At 39.6% G+C, this 15,724-nt stretch overlaps 1 protein-coding gene across 46 annotated transcripts in view; it reads right to left on the reverse strand.

The window, feature by feature from the left end:
- Nucleotides 1-648: 648 nt before the first annotated feature.
- Nucleotides 649-15,724, reverse strand: part of COL23A1 (collagen type XXIII alpha 1 chain) — a 310,455-nt gene continuing 295,379 nt past the window's right edge. For 43 of the 46 annotated variants that reach the window (XM_081851422.1, XM_081851406.1, XM_081851393.1 and 40 more), the window contains 11 exons: nt 14,501-14,566; nt 13,350-13,376; nt 11,795-11,821; nt 10,711-10,782; nt 10,552-10,605; nt 9,518-9,544; nt 8,765-8,818; nt 7,919-8,005; nt 6,928-6,990; nt 5,313-5,351; nt 649-3,183 (listed from right to left, as the gene is read on the reverse strand). In XM_081851422.1, the coding sequence (XP_081707548.1) occupies nt 3,130-3,183; nt 5,313-5,351; nt 6,928-6,990; nt 7,919-8,005; nt 8,765-8,818; nt 9,518-9,544; nt 10,552-10,605; nt 10,711-10,782; nt 11,795-11,821; nt 13,350-13,376; nt 14,501-14,566 (570 nt within the window). In that variant the 3' untranslated portion in view covers nt 649-3,129. Of the gene's footprint in view, nt 3,571-5,312; nt 5,352-6,927; nt 6,991-7,918; nt 8,006-8,764; nt 8,819-9,517; nt 9,545-10,551; nt 10,606-10,710; nt 10,783-11,794; nt 11,822-13,349; nt 13,377-14,500; nt 14,567-15,724 lie in introns of all 46 variants that reach the window. The other 3 variants (XM_081851404.1, XM_081851390.1, XM_081851391.1) reach the window with 3 other exon arrangements.

Here is a 15,724-nt window from a genome sequence, read left to right on the forward strand (position 1 = left end):
TTGAGTTCAGAAATGAAAAGTACTTTTAAACATTTCTTCTGGATTTTGTTTTTCCAGTGCTGCCACTGACAGCTGTTAATAAGAGAGAATGATGAAGAGGTAATTTGTCTATTTTCCCAAAAAAAGAATAGTATAGCCAGTATTAAATTTCATAAGCAGTGATCCAGAAGGGCATGGATGCATGTGGCCTTTTTTTGAGTGTTCCCTCACAGAAACTTTGCCCCTCCCCACCAAAGCCTGTAAATTAGTAACTGAACTTCCAAAATGGAAAACAATGAGGCGATTTGGCACAAAAATGGGAATTGGGGGGGGGGGTTAAAGAAGCAGGTCCACCTGCATCTGTCTTGACTGGGGCTATAATTGTGCATGATTACTACTGTCACACTACCACATACATGCTCCAGCCTTTTGCTTCCTTTCCTTCTGCTAAGGATGACATTAACAGAGTGGCAATTAGATAGATGTACAGTGTACTCAGCAAACACTACAGACTACAGGGAAATATTTTGCCAGGAGAGAAGATTTGGAGGAAATGATATGCTAAAGACTAGGAAGAAGAGAGTTGATTTTGCTGCCCATGGACTTGCCACTGGTTTTTGCCACCTGTAAAAGAGTATTACATGCAGAAAACGAAGCTATGCACACAGCTGTTTGACTTTCAAGGAAGCCTTGAAAGCTAGTCCTTTGTTTGGAAGGTTACAGCATTTTAATTGACAATTTAAAGTATCAAATTTCTTTCTTAAGTCAGTGTAGTTTATCTTCATTTACACAACAGTCTAATATCAATACCGAGCAAAATGCCATATGGACATCAGAAATCATACAATAAAGCTATCTTATATGTAACCCAAGTAGTTAACAAGTGAAGCAATGTTAACTTTATAGTCTATTTTTGTGTGTATAGTATGCATCTTCTACCATGTGAAGAATTGTACACTGTTTAAAGCATTAACTGCAGTTTTCCTAGAAGACTTTACAAGTAGTAATAATAGAAATAATATACATTATTGCTAAAGATTCAGAGGATAGCAATCCAGAACCCCTCTTCTACCTTACACTAACGGAGAGCACCATGCCATCCTTACACATGTGAATTCTGATCAGTAACGCGAACCAGCACTTTGGAATAGAATTACACCCCATCTCTGGGAATGAGGGCTTAAACTCTGAATTAGGATGAAGCCAATTAGCACCAAAATAAAACGGGAGAGGGAAATCCAGGCTTCCTAGGTTTTATTCAAACCGCGAAGTATTATGTCCCTTGGTTCCTATAAACATGTGCTTTCATCTTAGTTTTGTGCCTAGTTGATCACTGTCACTGCTTGCTGGTGTTCAAACAAACATGACGCTGAGGAAACTGTCATATAAGGCATTAGCTAAATGTTCAGAGGCGAAAGGGTTCAAATGCTTGCATGAAGCTGAAATCTCTTTCCACGAGTCAACATTGCTCAGTCAGTTCTGCAGCTGCTCCCAACTATGCTTGCCAACTCAATAGAGAACTGCTGTGCTTTTAACAGCCAGAGCCAGGAGCCATTAACTCCACTTCTGCTGCTCTCCCTATTTACCTCAGTACCTTCCAAGCAATATACTTCTACTTAACATGTTCTGTAGCCTTTACTTCTTAGGTAGCATGCCTCCTGGATGCTCCTGGGTCCATCCAGCATCAAAACATCATTGCCAGAACCTTTCTATACTCATTGTATGCTTGTGAAAACATTTTCGTTAACATGGCCTTTTAAATAAAAGATTCGAAACCTGGAGCGTGAAGAGTTTCGCCAGTGTGGTGTTTGGCAGAGGAAGCAAACCGGTGGAAGTTAACCTGTATCCTTCCAGATTCTGTTGGACTCCAGCCCCCATCAGCCCTAACCTGAGATGACTGGGTTGCAGTCCAGCAACATCTGAATGGCTCCCCATCCCTAAAGTAAACAAACTGTGTGTATGTGATCCCATTGGCAGCACAACAACAAAGGGGGTATAGAACTTTATATAGTTGCATAAATGGGTGAACAGTTTTGGCTGTGTTGCATGAAATGAAATTGCTTATTGCTACAAATATAGGTTCAAGGTAGGCTATGTGTGGGCATGCTTAGGTTCTTGAAATTAGTAAGCTCTTGTTCAATATACCAATGGTAAATATGCAGGATACTCCACTAGCAGTATTTTCTCCTTTTATTTGTGCTCATACCCACAATCCACTGGGACTTAGCTGCATTCCAATCAACTGCTAGAGTTCCATGCTTTTTGTAGCCATTGTGTTTTGATTTGGACAGAAGTTTCTCAGGCACACTAAAGAAATGTGCCTGTTCTCACTTTATGCTTTGCTGTAAGGGGTCACTGATGTAACACAGGTGCACCTTACACCTGTGTTGCTGCATAAAATATGGAGATTCTCCTAGACACCTTTACTTTGGAGAACTGAAACTGAAAGAGTTGTTTCCATGACCAAGTAAGTGACCAAACAAGCACTGATGCTATTAATGAACTCCTGTGCTTCTGACCATCGGTAGTTTTATTTGGGAGGTGCTTACACACCAATGAAGATACTCTCCTCCTTGAGTTATGTACTTGGTTCTGCATATGGGAATGGGGGAGCAAAGTACAAAAACAGAGCTCCAGTTTATCAGTACTGATACGGCAAGCCCTGCCAATTCAGGGAAGCAAGCACTGGACTTCATACAGGAATCCCTTCCCAGTTTGCAAACATGAGCTGGCACTCATGGACTGTGGCTGTGGAAGAGGTTTTTAATCAGCACTGGTGTTATGCTGAAAATCTGTAAAACTGAGATGAATATTGTACTGTTTCCTCTGTGTGTGTTTGTGTGTAATCTGTATGATATGTGAGGCACTACAAGTTTTTCCAATTCCGCAGTAATTACAAAAGTTCCCGAAGAGAATCAACCCGCTTTAAGTCACAGATTGTAGAATGATAAGCAGAGGTTCTCCCGGCGACAAAGTTTTCTACATGTGGAAAAAGCTGCCACAGATGACAGAGGTGATCACAACGACCAAGAACGTAACTGTTTTCTTCAAGGTGGAGGTATGTAGCAGCATGTGTGGTTACGTTTGTGTTGTATTTCCGGGTTGGAGGTTCCTCCTACATTCATCCGTAAGCCACCGTTTGTCTCATTTCTAAGGCTGCAACTTCTTTTTCTTTTTCATTTTCTCCTCCATTTCTATCTGTGGCTATGTGCAACAGAATCGCAGAGTTGAAAGCCATCAGTTGAGAAGAGGGGAAGTTCCTTCTCCCATGCAATAAGGCACACAAGGCATAGTTTCTCAGTGCTGTTATTCCACACGGTAGCGTTAGCAGCAAGTAACAATCATTCCCAATTATTTCAGAGTGTCCAGTTATAAAATAGTTGTTGGTTATGTACGCTTGTCCTATGGGCCTTGGAAACGTTTATATCTTTTAAAATCCATACATGAAAGCATCCAGTATAAAAAGATCAATATATTACTGTTGAAGAGTTATTGTTTTTTTGTGACTTCCCCCCTCTTTTTTGTATAAAAATTAGAAAAAGATCAAAATATATCACACTATTATTTACACAGTCCATGCTTGGAGGATCACTGTAAAAGAACACAAACATGTTTAAAAAAACACACACACGGGCATAGCATGCATCTCACTCTCATCTACTGCAAGACAGTGTTTGCAACTATTTGGTGACATTGCTGACTTTTGCTAATCTATTATTATTATTATTATTATTATTATTATTATTATTGCTAATCTTTTATTATTATTATTATCATCATCATCATATATTGCATGGTTTAAACTCCCTAAGTGCAATCTTAAATGAGGATGTGGAGGCAGTAAAGTAGATGACTTATCTACTTTTTCCAAAGCTGTACCAGTGTGTATCATCCAAGGTGGAAGGTAGGCAATGTAATTATTCCATGTAGCAGTGCTGATTCTTTTTCTTTAATTATACCATTTTCTTTAATTCTCGCTTTTCGGAAATTTTTTGGAGGGGATGGAGGGTGGGGAGATTAATGGGCCCAATCCCAGGGCCTCTTGAGGGAGTTAATGGGCTTTGGATTCAGTCAACTGAAGGCCACCTCTGCCCTGCCTCTGCTGAGTCCATTCTGTCCCTAAAATGCTCCATTTGGGGGCCTAACACTAGCTACTGCTGGTAGAAATACCACTTGCAATAGGCCTATGGAAATCTATGCCTGCAATAGATCTATGTCCACATGCTTTCCTTGCAGGTAGAAAGACAGCTCCATCCTATCTTTTCCAGTCAGTAGATCTGAGGGATTGCTCTGCCCTTGCTTAATAATGCCTGACATGTGTAATGATCTCTAGGTTGCTTGTGTAATCCTCCTGTTGGTTTGGACGGCTTTCCTCTCTACCATAGCTTGAAACAGAAGCACCACCCAGTCATTTGCTGCCCTTCTTTGTATATGTAGCCCTGAAAACAAAACACTACAGGAGAAAGCTGCAGAGAGACTCTCAGAAAAAGGTTGGTTGGACATAGGAAGAGTTACAATAATAAAGAAAAAAAGGCACTAGGTTGTTTTGTTTTCGCCTCTCACATAAGAGCTGAGCTAAAATGGGGGAACTGACTTTTGTACATGGCTTTATGCCCATTGAAAAGTGTCATATAGGTGGGGTAGCATGAAGTATTTGCAGAAAGAGTCTCAGCAGCCATGGCAGCAGAGCCATTTCCCCCTGTTTAGCTATACTGTATGGAAATCCAAAATCGATGCAGCTCTAGTATTAAAACCTGACTCAGAAAAATAACTAAAGAAGAGGGTGAGGGCCCACTTTCAGCTTCTGCTTCTCATGGAAATTGCTGCCTGCCAGCACAAGTTTACTGCTGTGTGACTGTGGCCTGTATTCAAAGACACTGGTTTGCCACCATCATGGGCAGCTCTGCCCTAAATTTACACTAATCTAAATGTGGTTTTTTAAAAAATATATAGCATAATGCGGACATGAAAGCAAGATGCAAAGTCAGCATTAAAATGGAAATAAAACCAGATTTATTTGCCAGGCATAGAATCAAAAAGATAGAATCAAGCAGGAATAAGTTGGCATATTTCCTGACCAATTAATTTTAGTTATAATTTCATAAGCAAAATGCTGAGTTTCTTGTGTCTTTGGTCTAATCCCTCTATGATGGCTATATTAATATGTGGGTATTTAGCAAAGATATCTACATTTGCCTCAGTTAATTTTCTCCCCCTTTCCCCCCTTTCCCTTTACAAAATAGCTCTATTATGTATTAGTTCCATGCTAATACTCTTGCTAAGCAACAATCTTAATTCAAGCCAAAGAGAAAATCTAAGGTAGGGTACGATACCTTGTGCCAACATCCTGGTACTGGTAATCCATCTGGTCCCTGCAAAAAGTAAGTAACAATTTTGTATTCTTGGAAAGCACCAAGTGTATCATAACAGCAACACACACACACACACACACACACACACACACACACACACACACACACCATTTATGATGGATGTGCAAGACCTACCATTACCATAAACGTATTGGAAATCTCCATGCAAAAACCATGTGCTGTGTTTAAAAAGTAGGTATGTAGGAACAAATCACACTCCATGTATTAATTTCACAAATAAAACAATTACGCGAATTCATAAACAATTGCTTTAAAAATTCATCAGCTCTGTATTAAAGCAAATTTAGTTTTTTGATTTTAAGATGTTTTGTTTCATGCTGTAATATGAGTTTGATGAAGGGAGGAAAGAGCTATACAAGGATAAAGTCAATACCAATATAAGTAAAATTATTTCAGGCAACTCTCAGACAGTTTTCCTCCATCCTAATACATAATAGAGCTTAACTCTGTGACACGGGAGACTGACTGGTGAATGGCTGTCTTTCAAAATGGGAAGTACATTGCCAATGGACAAGCAGAGGCATGAACATCTTCCCTACCTATCTTAGGTAAAGCATTCTTTGTGTATGATCCATACTGTTTCCAGGTTTAGTTTCTGGCTATCAGTTGTAAAATACTTTCCTTGCTTGCAAACCATTTTCTTTCTTGCGACTCAGCTACACAGGTCAATTTATAATGTTAAAAATGCATTATAAAAATGTGACACTAGTTGGTGCTGTAGAGCAGAATCTAAAGTCAATGGCAGATACCTTGGGATTGTTGTCCCCCCACCCATAGCATTTCAATGGCATATTTTTATATTTGTATAGATCCAGCAGTGCTCTTGAGGGGGGTGGAATAGGCTCGCAACATCAGAATAACTCTAGCCTATGGGATTCGCTGATGTGATAATGTATGCAAGCTGGTCATTCATTCAGAAGTCAACAAGACAGGGAGAGTGCTTTAGATAACTGAAATGTTAAAATCATTTGTGGCATCAGATACATAAATAGGCATAGCTGTCGATTTCAACCTGTGCACTCTGAAACTACTCAAACTTATTTGCACAAAGAACGTGTTTCAAACCCCATGACATCCAGGAATATGTGGCTGAATGACACACACATACTAAATGTTTGTGCAAATTCATATCAGTTTAAAAAAGTTTTTCTCCCTCCGCCATTCCAGGTATTTAACTGCCTGGTCCATGCATACAACTTGCTAAGCTTATAGTAGCCAGAAGTATTGACAGACCTTTGGCTACAAAGCCAGACTCTAGAATTAAAAAATACATAAGCATTTAGTTTCACAACGTGGCATGAATCTGGGTGGAATGAACTGGAGCGTGCCCTGGCTTGTGAAATGTCAGTTCTTCCATATGTCTGTACAACTTTTGGTCTTTCACAAGTCATACAGACACCTGACAAATTCTGGCCACATTTTCCTATAAAAGAATGGAGGTTCCAGAGGGAAAGGAAGGGAGAAAGCGGAAAAAGACTATGTTATGCAAGAAAAGGGCTAAGTTATGCAGAAAAAGTCATGCAAAAGAAGAAAGAAGGGGGGGGGGATACTATACCAAAGGGCAGAGCATATCCACACCATCCAGTTCAGGTAAACCTGGCTCCCCTTTAAAAATGAACTGTTAATTGAAAATGGGGAAATATACAGAAAAGTTTATAAGAAAGCAAAAGGAAAGAAGGAACAGAAAAAAGTAAAGAAATAATTCAGAAGCTTACAGAAATGTTAAGCATCTGACCTGGAGGGCAAATGTGGTCCTCCAGGCCTCCCTTATCCGGCCCTTTGTACTCTCCCCAGGCCACCCCCTCACTGGCCCTGTCCCACACCCTCTTGGGCTGCTTTCCTTGTGTCCTTCAACTGTAAGAATGCCTCTTACTTGCCGGGAGGTAGGGTAGACAGGTGTGTGTAGAACTTCTGACTTTTGCATGGCCAAAATGCAGCCAAATTAAGAGTCGCAGCCTAATGTAAGAGTCACATCCATCGGTCCAACAATTTTCGTCTGTGGGCACACCCACCGGCATGTGACTCCCGCATGCCTGTCCATGATATTCAAGATATTTAAGGCTGCCCCACCCCTTTTGTGATGTTTTTTGGTCACTTCTGGGTTTGGCACATTGTATGCGGTTGCGCATATATCGGACACACCAAAAATGGTCACTGCCTGTATACAGGACTGAAATAAATCAAAAGTGGCTTGAAGAACGAACCATCTGTTTGTGCCTATTTGTGTGCTCGGTTTCTGTTCTGTCTTCCTACTGTTAAGCTCAGCAAGCAGTCACATTGTTTTTTCATGGGTTTCTTTCTTTGATTGCTGATTTGCATATGAGGTGCCTTTCCCATTTTGTGTCTACCCTAAAACATGTACGCCAAGAAAGTGACATTCCAGCATCATGATAAAAAGAAAGGCCAGTGAAATGGAACTATTGGCCTTCTGCCGTTATCCAAGGTCAAAGGATTCTGCCTCCAGAAACCCTTTTGTGCTTCAGATGTCAAAAAGCAATGGAGATAATTTAAAGCAAACATATATTCCCCGCAATATCAAACCATACCACTGGACAAGGCTGATCCAATCCAGGCGGCCCTGGCTCTCCCTTTTGCCCTTTTGCTCCTTTTCTACCTGGAAGTCCTCTTTCTCCCTGTGACACAACAGAAAAATCAAAGCTCTTTTATAATCTGAAAGATTGGAGTGAGAAATACCACTTGTTAAGTCCTGAATTTAGCATCCACCTGTTTGCATTGTGTTATAGACTTATTTAAGTGGCTTATATATCATGTGAAAGCTCAAATATAATACAGAAATTAGCAGAGAAGCACCAGAAAGAAAGAATAACCTGCTGTGTGAATGCAGTCCATGAGTGGTCACTTAAGAACAAACCTTGGTTAGCACTCATGGTTCATTTGGTGAGCAGCAACCTACTAAGCTGCCTGGGTTTGGATGTAGTGCTTAGCCAGACTATGGTTTTGCTCTTGGCAGCATGGCAGCAGAATCAGGAGTAGAAGAGAAGCAAAGGGGGACATCAAGAACAAACCTGGTTACTGCTCATAATGCTTTATACTTTTGCCTTGCTTATGCATTCACCTACAAAACCTGGCATATGACCACATACTATTTCTGCAAATTTGAACTAGCTTCAATTGAACAAGATATAGTTGGGCTCCCCTGTCCTCAAAGATTAAAGGTGAAATATATGGCCCTGTTCAGATATGCAGTAAATAGATCTCCAGTATTAAAACACTCTATAATGACAAATCATCTAGTGATATCTAGTACCATTTATGTAGATGAGGGCCAACATTTATTTTAGGGGATGTTGTCAGTGAGTATGGACTTTTTGTGTGTGAACAGATGAATTAGAGGCAGACATTTAGCTAAGTGAATTAGAAGCAATACAGACCTTTTCTCCTCTCTCACTTTTTTCTCCTTTTTCTCCTCTTAGGCCTGGGAAACCCTATAACAGCAACATGGAAAAAAAGTATGTGTTTAGTGCCAAATAGTTCTGGTAATGAGGAAAAGGAAAAACAAGGATGTTGTTGTTGTTTTTTAAAAGCAACCACTCTGAATTGAGGCAATGAAACATTTTCAGAAAAAAGTATGTGCATGTTTTGTACTAGTACTGTTTGTTTACTTCTTGCACCCCACTCTTCCTCATACAAAGCCCAGAACAGCTTAACACCATTTATCAAGTTCAGCATTAAAAACAAAGCTAGGCCGTGATTCACTACAAAGTGCAAAAAAAATATCACTTGGGATATTGCTATTAAAACATTTATCCTGATGAAGCACAAGGATGTTGCAGATCTTATACTACTACTCATATGTGGCCCAGGGACACCCCTTTCACCTTGGTATAAACCAAGGCTGGATCTACATTGACCTTCTAAACGTTATTGAACTGAACATCCTCTAAGGTTCAGTGGCAGTTTCCCTTTGTCAGTGGTTCATTGCTCTGCAGCACGACAAGTGTAGATCCACCCCAAATCAGGCAATAGGTCCACCTCAGCAGTACTAGCATCCGTTATGATTGCAAGGGACTCCTCATGACCCCTCCCTCTACTAATCATTTATAACGCATGAAAAAATCTGTTTAATTGCTTCCTGCATTGTTTGCTGACATACAGATAGTATAGATAGTATACTCATTACTTACATCTAATCCCGGTTCCCCTGGCTTTCCCTAGGGTTAAGAGAAAGAAATGGAGACAGTTAACTGGTGAGAGTGGGAAACCACAGGATTCAACTAATGGGTCCTGTCAGAGGAAGTCCTGCGCAAGGACCAATGCTTGTGAAATGGGGCTTCTCCCCTCCTCACCCTGTACAAACAATTTCAGTGCTGCCCTGAAATTGGCTTGGGGGTGAGGGTGGTTGGGATAACGTCCACAACAGCACACAGAGGGAGGATATCATTCTGTCTGTTAAGCCAAAATGCTTCCCCTGATGGAACAACTGCCTTAGTGCGATGTTGAATTTCTCTCCATGTTAAGTGGGTTACATTTATGTTAAGCAGATACCTAGCTCCCTCCCATTGAAATCCGTAAGTATTAAAAGTGCTTTGCTGACTGGGTTCTGGCCCCTGTGTACAGCATCTGGACAACACACATATTTTTGTTTTAACAGAACTTCTGTAATTTTAGTAACACAAAACAACCAAAGAGGAAATACTATTATTGTGTTGTTGTTTTTCCATTTTCCATTTTTTCCATTTCCACAGACGAATCGTTTAAAAAACAAAACAAAACAGAAAACTGCAGAATTTCACCACTGGCTCAGATATGATGTCTATAGTTCGGACAAGCTAATCACATGCACTTTTACACTTTTACAGCAGACGATCAGAATTATCACTGCTGCAACTCTCTGCAACACTGATGGGAAGTCTCTGAGAAAAAGACCACACAATAATTATGAGGTTTCAAAAAGGTGTCTGAAATCTGTTTTAAATTTCCATGTACGGCTCAATAACTATTCTTATCAAATTCTCTACCATTACAATAATACTTAGAAAACAATTTAAGTTTGCCTGTAAGGAACTTTTATGTAACACAGAAGCTTTCTACTTCATTAAAATTTAGTAGTTTCAAATAAAATAAAATACAGTTATGAGTCATTTCGTATCCCTTTGGAAGACTGTGGTGGATGAACGCGTTAACCCATTTCCCATAACAGATCCATATGCGTTCTTACCTTCTCCCCCTTGGTGCCTGGTAAACCGATAAGCCCAGGAGTACCAGCAGGACCCTTGAGAGAAAAGAAAACTACTATAAAAAGGCTTGGAATATTGCTATCTGCTTTTTGCTTTCTAATGAAGCACAAGGATGTTGCAGATTTTATACTACTACTCACATGTGGCCCAGGGACACCTTTTTCACCTTTATGACCACTTTCACCTTTTGCACCCTTTGCACCATCTGAGCCCTGCATAAAAACACATACATTTATTAGGGTTTCAACTAGTTGGTTTTTTAAAAAATCACTTGCTTTATGCCCAATTCATTTTTTTCAATTAAGTTAAAATGAAGTTTCATGTTATCAAAATTTCACTCAAGGTATCTTTTAAAAATACTAAAGGAAATGCAAGTCAACATACAAATAAAAGCTCCCTATTATAATAATACACCAGATCAAGAGTACACAGTACCAGCCTTGGCACCTGTTTACAGAGGAACAAGAGATTGCAGGGTGGGGAGAGATAGTAGAACAATGAAACACTGATCTTGGTAACAGCAGCAGCAGCGGATTTTGTGGGAAAGGGCAAGTGCAAACATACCCTTTATTGGCTTATATAAAGTTATACAAGCATTTTTTTAAAAATAGATTGCATAAGAAAATTTCAAACCAAAAGTTTGCGTTATGAACAGTATCATTCCATTTCTGAATTCTTGCTTAGTTTCTGAAACTCACATGGTCTGAATCAGAAAGGAATTTGACTGGTGGTAGATTGGGAAGTGACTGAAAGATCTCAACCTATATTGGGTTCTTATAACTATCTGCCCAAAATAAATCTTTTGTACTGGTGGGCTCTAAGTTGGGGTTGGCCCAAGACATTTTGCTTCCCAAGCTGAAGAACAAGATGGCATCCCACCTCCCCATTCCATGTACAGATGCTGACTGGACTTGCAGCTTAATCTTACTTCAGTACTGGCAATGAAATAGGCTAAGGGTGTAGGAAAGGCTGCCTGGCACACCCACCCACCTCTGTCTTCCAACAGAAGGGTAAGACCAGGGGCCTTGAGTGAAAATAACATGGGAGGCTGACCCTGCTGCCTCCCAGCATCTGCTGACAGAGCTGGCTGTCTCATTCTGCCTAATTGTAGGGCAGGGCTTGCTCTAGGATAAGCTTAGTTAGTCTTCAGTGGTCAAAGTGGTTTGTCCTTGTGCTCAGGTCCAATTCAATTCATAAATGGTGTGCGCAATTTTAGTGACCCACCTTGTGTCCTTGAATTCCTTGGGGACCCTGCAAGATATCAATGATGCATATGAGAAAAGAAAATACAAGGGAGGTGGGGGGGGGGAGTTGATCTGTAATTCAAGCCTTATCCTCAAATCCTCAATGTCTGTGCCATTATATTTATCTTTCAGACATTTTATTTAGATGTAGAGAGAAACAGAAGCCACTCATGCAAATATGCCTGCATAATTCAGGGGATGTGGCTACAGTCTAGAGTAGACAGGCCTAAGTGTTTTTCTTTTTCTTTTTTAGAATGCCGTCATCTTAGTATGTTACTGGCCAACCTACAGCCTGAAAAGAATAAGGCACAAAGCTAGAACTTTAAATGCACTCATTCTACACCAGGTTTTGATGAATGGTACACGTCTTAAAGTTATCATTCTAAAAGTATTCTTTAAGATTAAACCATATAACCCATTGCATTTTTCTTTAGAAATCTACATTATATTTCAGCGTGGAAGGAATCTGTGAGCATGGAAACTTTCCTTTCAGACAGAAATATCAAGTCCTAAAGCCAAGTGAGAAAAACCAGAGGGCAGCCATGTTTGTTCATCTCTAAAGTGAGGCTGTGTGTTTAATTTTTATATCAAAATAGATTGGTTTGTAAAGGTAGCTCAATCCTGGCCCTGGCATACCCCACTGCTCTGGGGAAAATGGGGATGAGAGGCAAAGTGGTCCATTTTGTTCATCTTTTCTGAATCGTGTCATAAAAAATTACATCCTACCACTTCCCTTTCTTTAAATATGAACAGGGAAAACAGGGGAAGAGCAAAACTGGTTGCTTCTGTCATGTCCCATTTGTCTTATAAAATTTAACAGTAAATATATTAAAAATAGTGTCAATAAATGGCAACTCTAAAGGGAGTTTGAACAGCCAGAAGGTGACTGACATTCTGAGGACACAGAATCATGGAAGGTCTAGGAAACAGTGAAGCGAAATGTCTCAGCATTTTCTTGATGTTACCTGTCATTTATTTATTTGTCAACTTTTAGTTTGCCTACCTGTTGAAGTAGGCCATAATGCAGTATTTTGGCTAATATTCAAAAGGATTAACTGATCAATATATCTCCCCTTAATTTTTTTAAAAGATTCAAAAGAAATAAATAAAAATTTGTCCAGTAGCACCTTAGAGACCAGCTAAGTTTGTTCTGGATAAAGCATGCACATGAAAGCTTATACCCAGAACAAACTTAGCCGGTCTCTAAGGTACTACTGGACAATAATTACAAGAGAAAATGGTATCAAGGATCATTAATGGACTAAGGCAGATGTAAAAGTTATTTGCCTTAACATTAGAAATAACTGAAGAAAGAAAGGGAAGGATAACATTCCCCTCCCCAAGAAATCTGTAGGGATAGGCTCAATTGTGTATCCTTTGGCAACAATATAATTAAATAACATGAATAAATTATATCCAGCAAGAAGTAAAATAGCAGAATTTCAAGCAAGGGCACATATTACTATGCCATGATCTCAACAAAGATATTTAATGTAGGTTGGAAAAACCACATGGCATTTAGGTAATAGACTCACCTTATGCCCCTGTATTCCTTGAGGACCCTAAAGAAAGCAATAGTTCATTTGTTAAAGAATCCTAGTAAATCTTTCATTTTGTACACACAGCTATCAGACTTCTTCTCGAGGTAGAATACATTTGTTTGTATCCCTCCCCCCCATTATCATGGGTTAAAAAACCCACCCAATCTAAACAAAATAAAAGTTTGATCTAACTTTGTGCTTTCTAACTATAATGAAGTTGTCAGGGATTCTAAAATTGTAGAAAGGAGCCTACCCTGACTTCACCGTCCCCTGCCAAATATCCATAAATATACTTCCTAAGGCAATGTGCATCCTTTTCTGGAAAATGCCTTACCAATCTGTGATCACCAATATGTGTGTCGCTACAAATGTCCACATTCAAACAGTTGTAACAAACAGAAATAGATTTTAAGACTGAAAATGTTTAACAGTGTACATTGTTCACTTTTTATTCAAGCTGGATCCCCAAATTCCCCTTCCCCAGATATGTGCTGAAATTACCACACAGCAGTTCTTACAGTCCACTTACGTACCTCGTCAATGCTCTGGTATCGGCTTGCCATCTGCTGGAAGGTTTAGGATCTGATCTAATGGCTAATTATATCAAAGGAAACGTTTGACTATCTGGATCTCTCCTATATATAGTCAGTGGGATCAACCTTCCTGTCAAACAACTAGAGTCAGCAGTAAAATGCCTGCTGAGCATATTGGGATCTGGGCTTACTGAAGCTTAGCTGTTCTGGGCATGCTCTCAGCATAGCATCTATCCTTCATGTGTGCAGTGTGGCGTTTGGGTCTTTAGCACTGCATTCCATCACAAACATTTTACTTCACACAAGGAATCATTTCATAGCTGCATGGAAACCCTTGTTATGGGGTTTTGTTTTTTGGCTCCCAACTCTGCTGGGTGTTATTCCATGCTTATCCCACAGAAAAAGTAGATAAAATATTAGAGATAAAATTATCTCATTTGCTAAAGTACTAAGTTTATTTTATTGCAACAACTCAGTGGTTAAGTATTTGAGGTTTGCACACTCATCCTCAACGGTTGTTGATCTGCACACAAAATAAACCTCCCTGGATAGGTTAGAGCCACAGAGATTGTAACCTGGTAAATAATCTGAGTATTAAAACAGAAGACTTACCGTAGGGCCTGGTGGACCTGGTAGACCTGGAACGCCAGGAGGTCCTGGTTCAGCTATAATCTGCACCTATGGATTTTGTTACACAGTGAAGTGATTTGACAGAATACAGACTTGTATGGGCATGATAAAACAACAACACATTTAGAATGAAAAATAATTATTGGTGAATGAAAATGCTCTTAAGAAATATAGAGAACAAAGCAATTAATAAAAACTTTTTAAAAGAACATTAAATTAAAAAAGTATTTTTTAAAGCCATTTTTTTTAAAAAAAAACCATTCTTTTAAAAAAGCTAACGTAACACATAATGAGTGTGTTCCAGGTTATTATGGGTGCAGTATGCACATGCAACCAATACCCACAGGCTGAATAGTGCTCTGTTCTCCCCAATGCCTTGCTGATGGGTGTGTGCAAAGATGGCCTGGCAGGCCATTCAGGGGAAGACTGAAATTTAATCTCTTGGCCATTTCTAAGGCTGCTCTTCTGACCTCATTTCTGTATCTTAGGCAAACAATTTAAATTTGAATCAGATGTGATAGTTTTTCACCCTGGAAAGCCTACCATATATATTTGATTTATACACAGGTATTGAGGTACACAGATAGTTCAGGCAGAAAACAGCAGACATATGTAATACTTGTTGTGTTGAAGAAAGTTCCTTGCCTGTAGGAAAATTGTTAGCATGTGAAGCAGTCTTTAGGTTATGATCTTTATTGGTAAGTGATTCTCACTGAAATCAACAGGACTTATTTCCAAATGAATGCATTTTGCCTTGGGTTCTGAAAACACTATTAAAAGTAAAGACTGTCACAACACGTATTAATTTTGTTGCAAAAATTCAGGAAACTGTAATGTGGAGTCTCAGTGAAACAAAAGTCCTGTTTCATATTAAAAAGTGACTATTGTCCTGCCAGTGTGGAATACCTGAAGTGGGGTGACCCAGTGGAGGGGCCTTCTCAGTGGTGGCACCCTCCATATGGAATTTGTCGCCTTTGGAGGAGTGCTATGTGCCACCAAATATTCAGTTTCATCATTTGCTTAAGGAGCACCTCTTCACACAATGTGCCCCTCCTGATAGTGTTTGGGCATAGGTCTTTTGGATCTTTTGATTTGCTGTACAGCCCACAGGACTTTAATCTTACTGCTGATTTGTACAATGTAACAGATTAGGGAATTTTAAAATATGTTTTCCTATTGGCTCTGTGTTACTTTGTATTTGCATTG

The sequence above is a fragment of the Podarcis erhardii genome, assembly GCF_964252035.2.
Source record: "Podarcis erhardii genome assembly, chromosome: 2".
Lineage (NCBI taxonomy): Eukaryota > Metazoa > Chordata > Lepidosauria > Squamata > Lacertidae > Podarcis > Podarcis erhardii.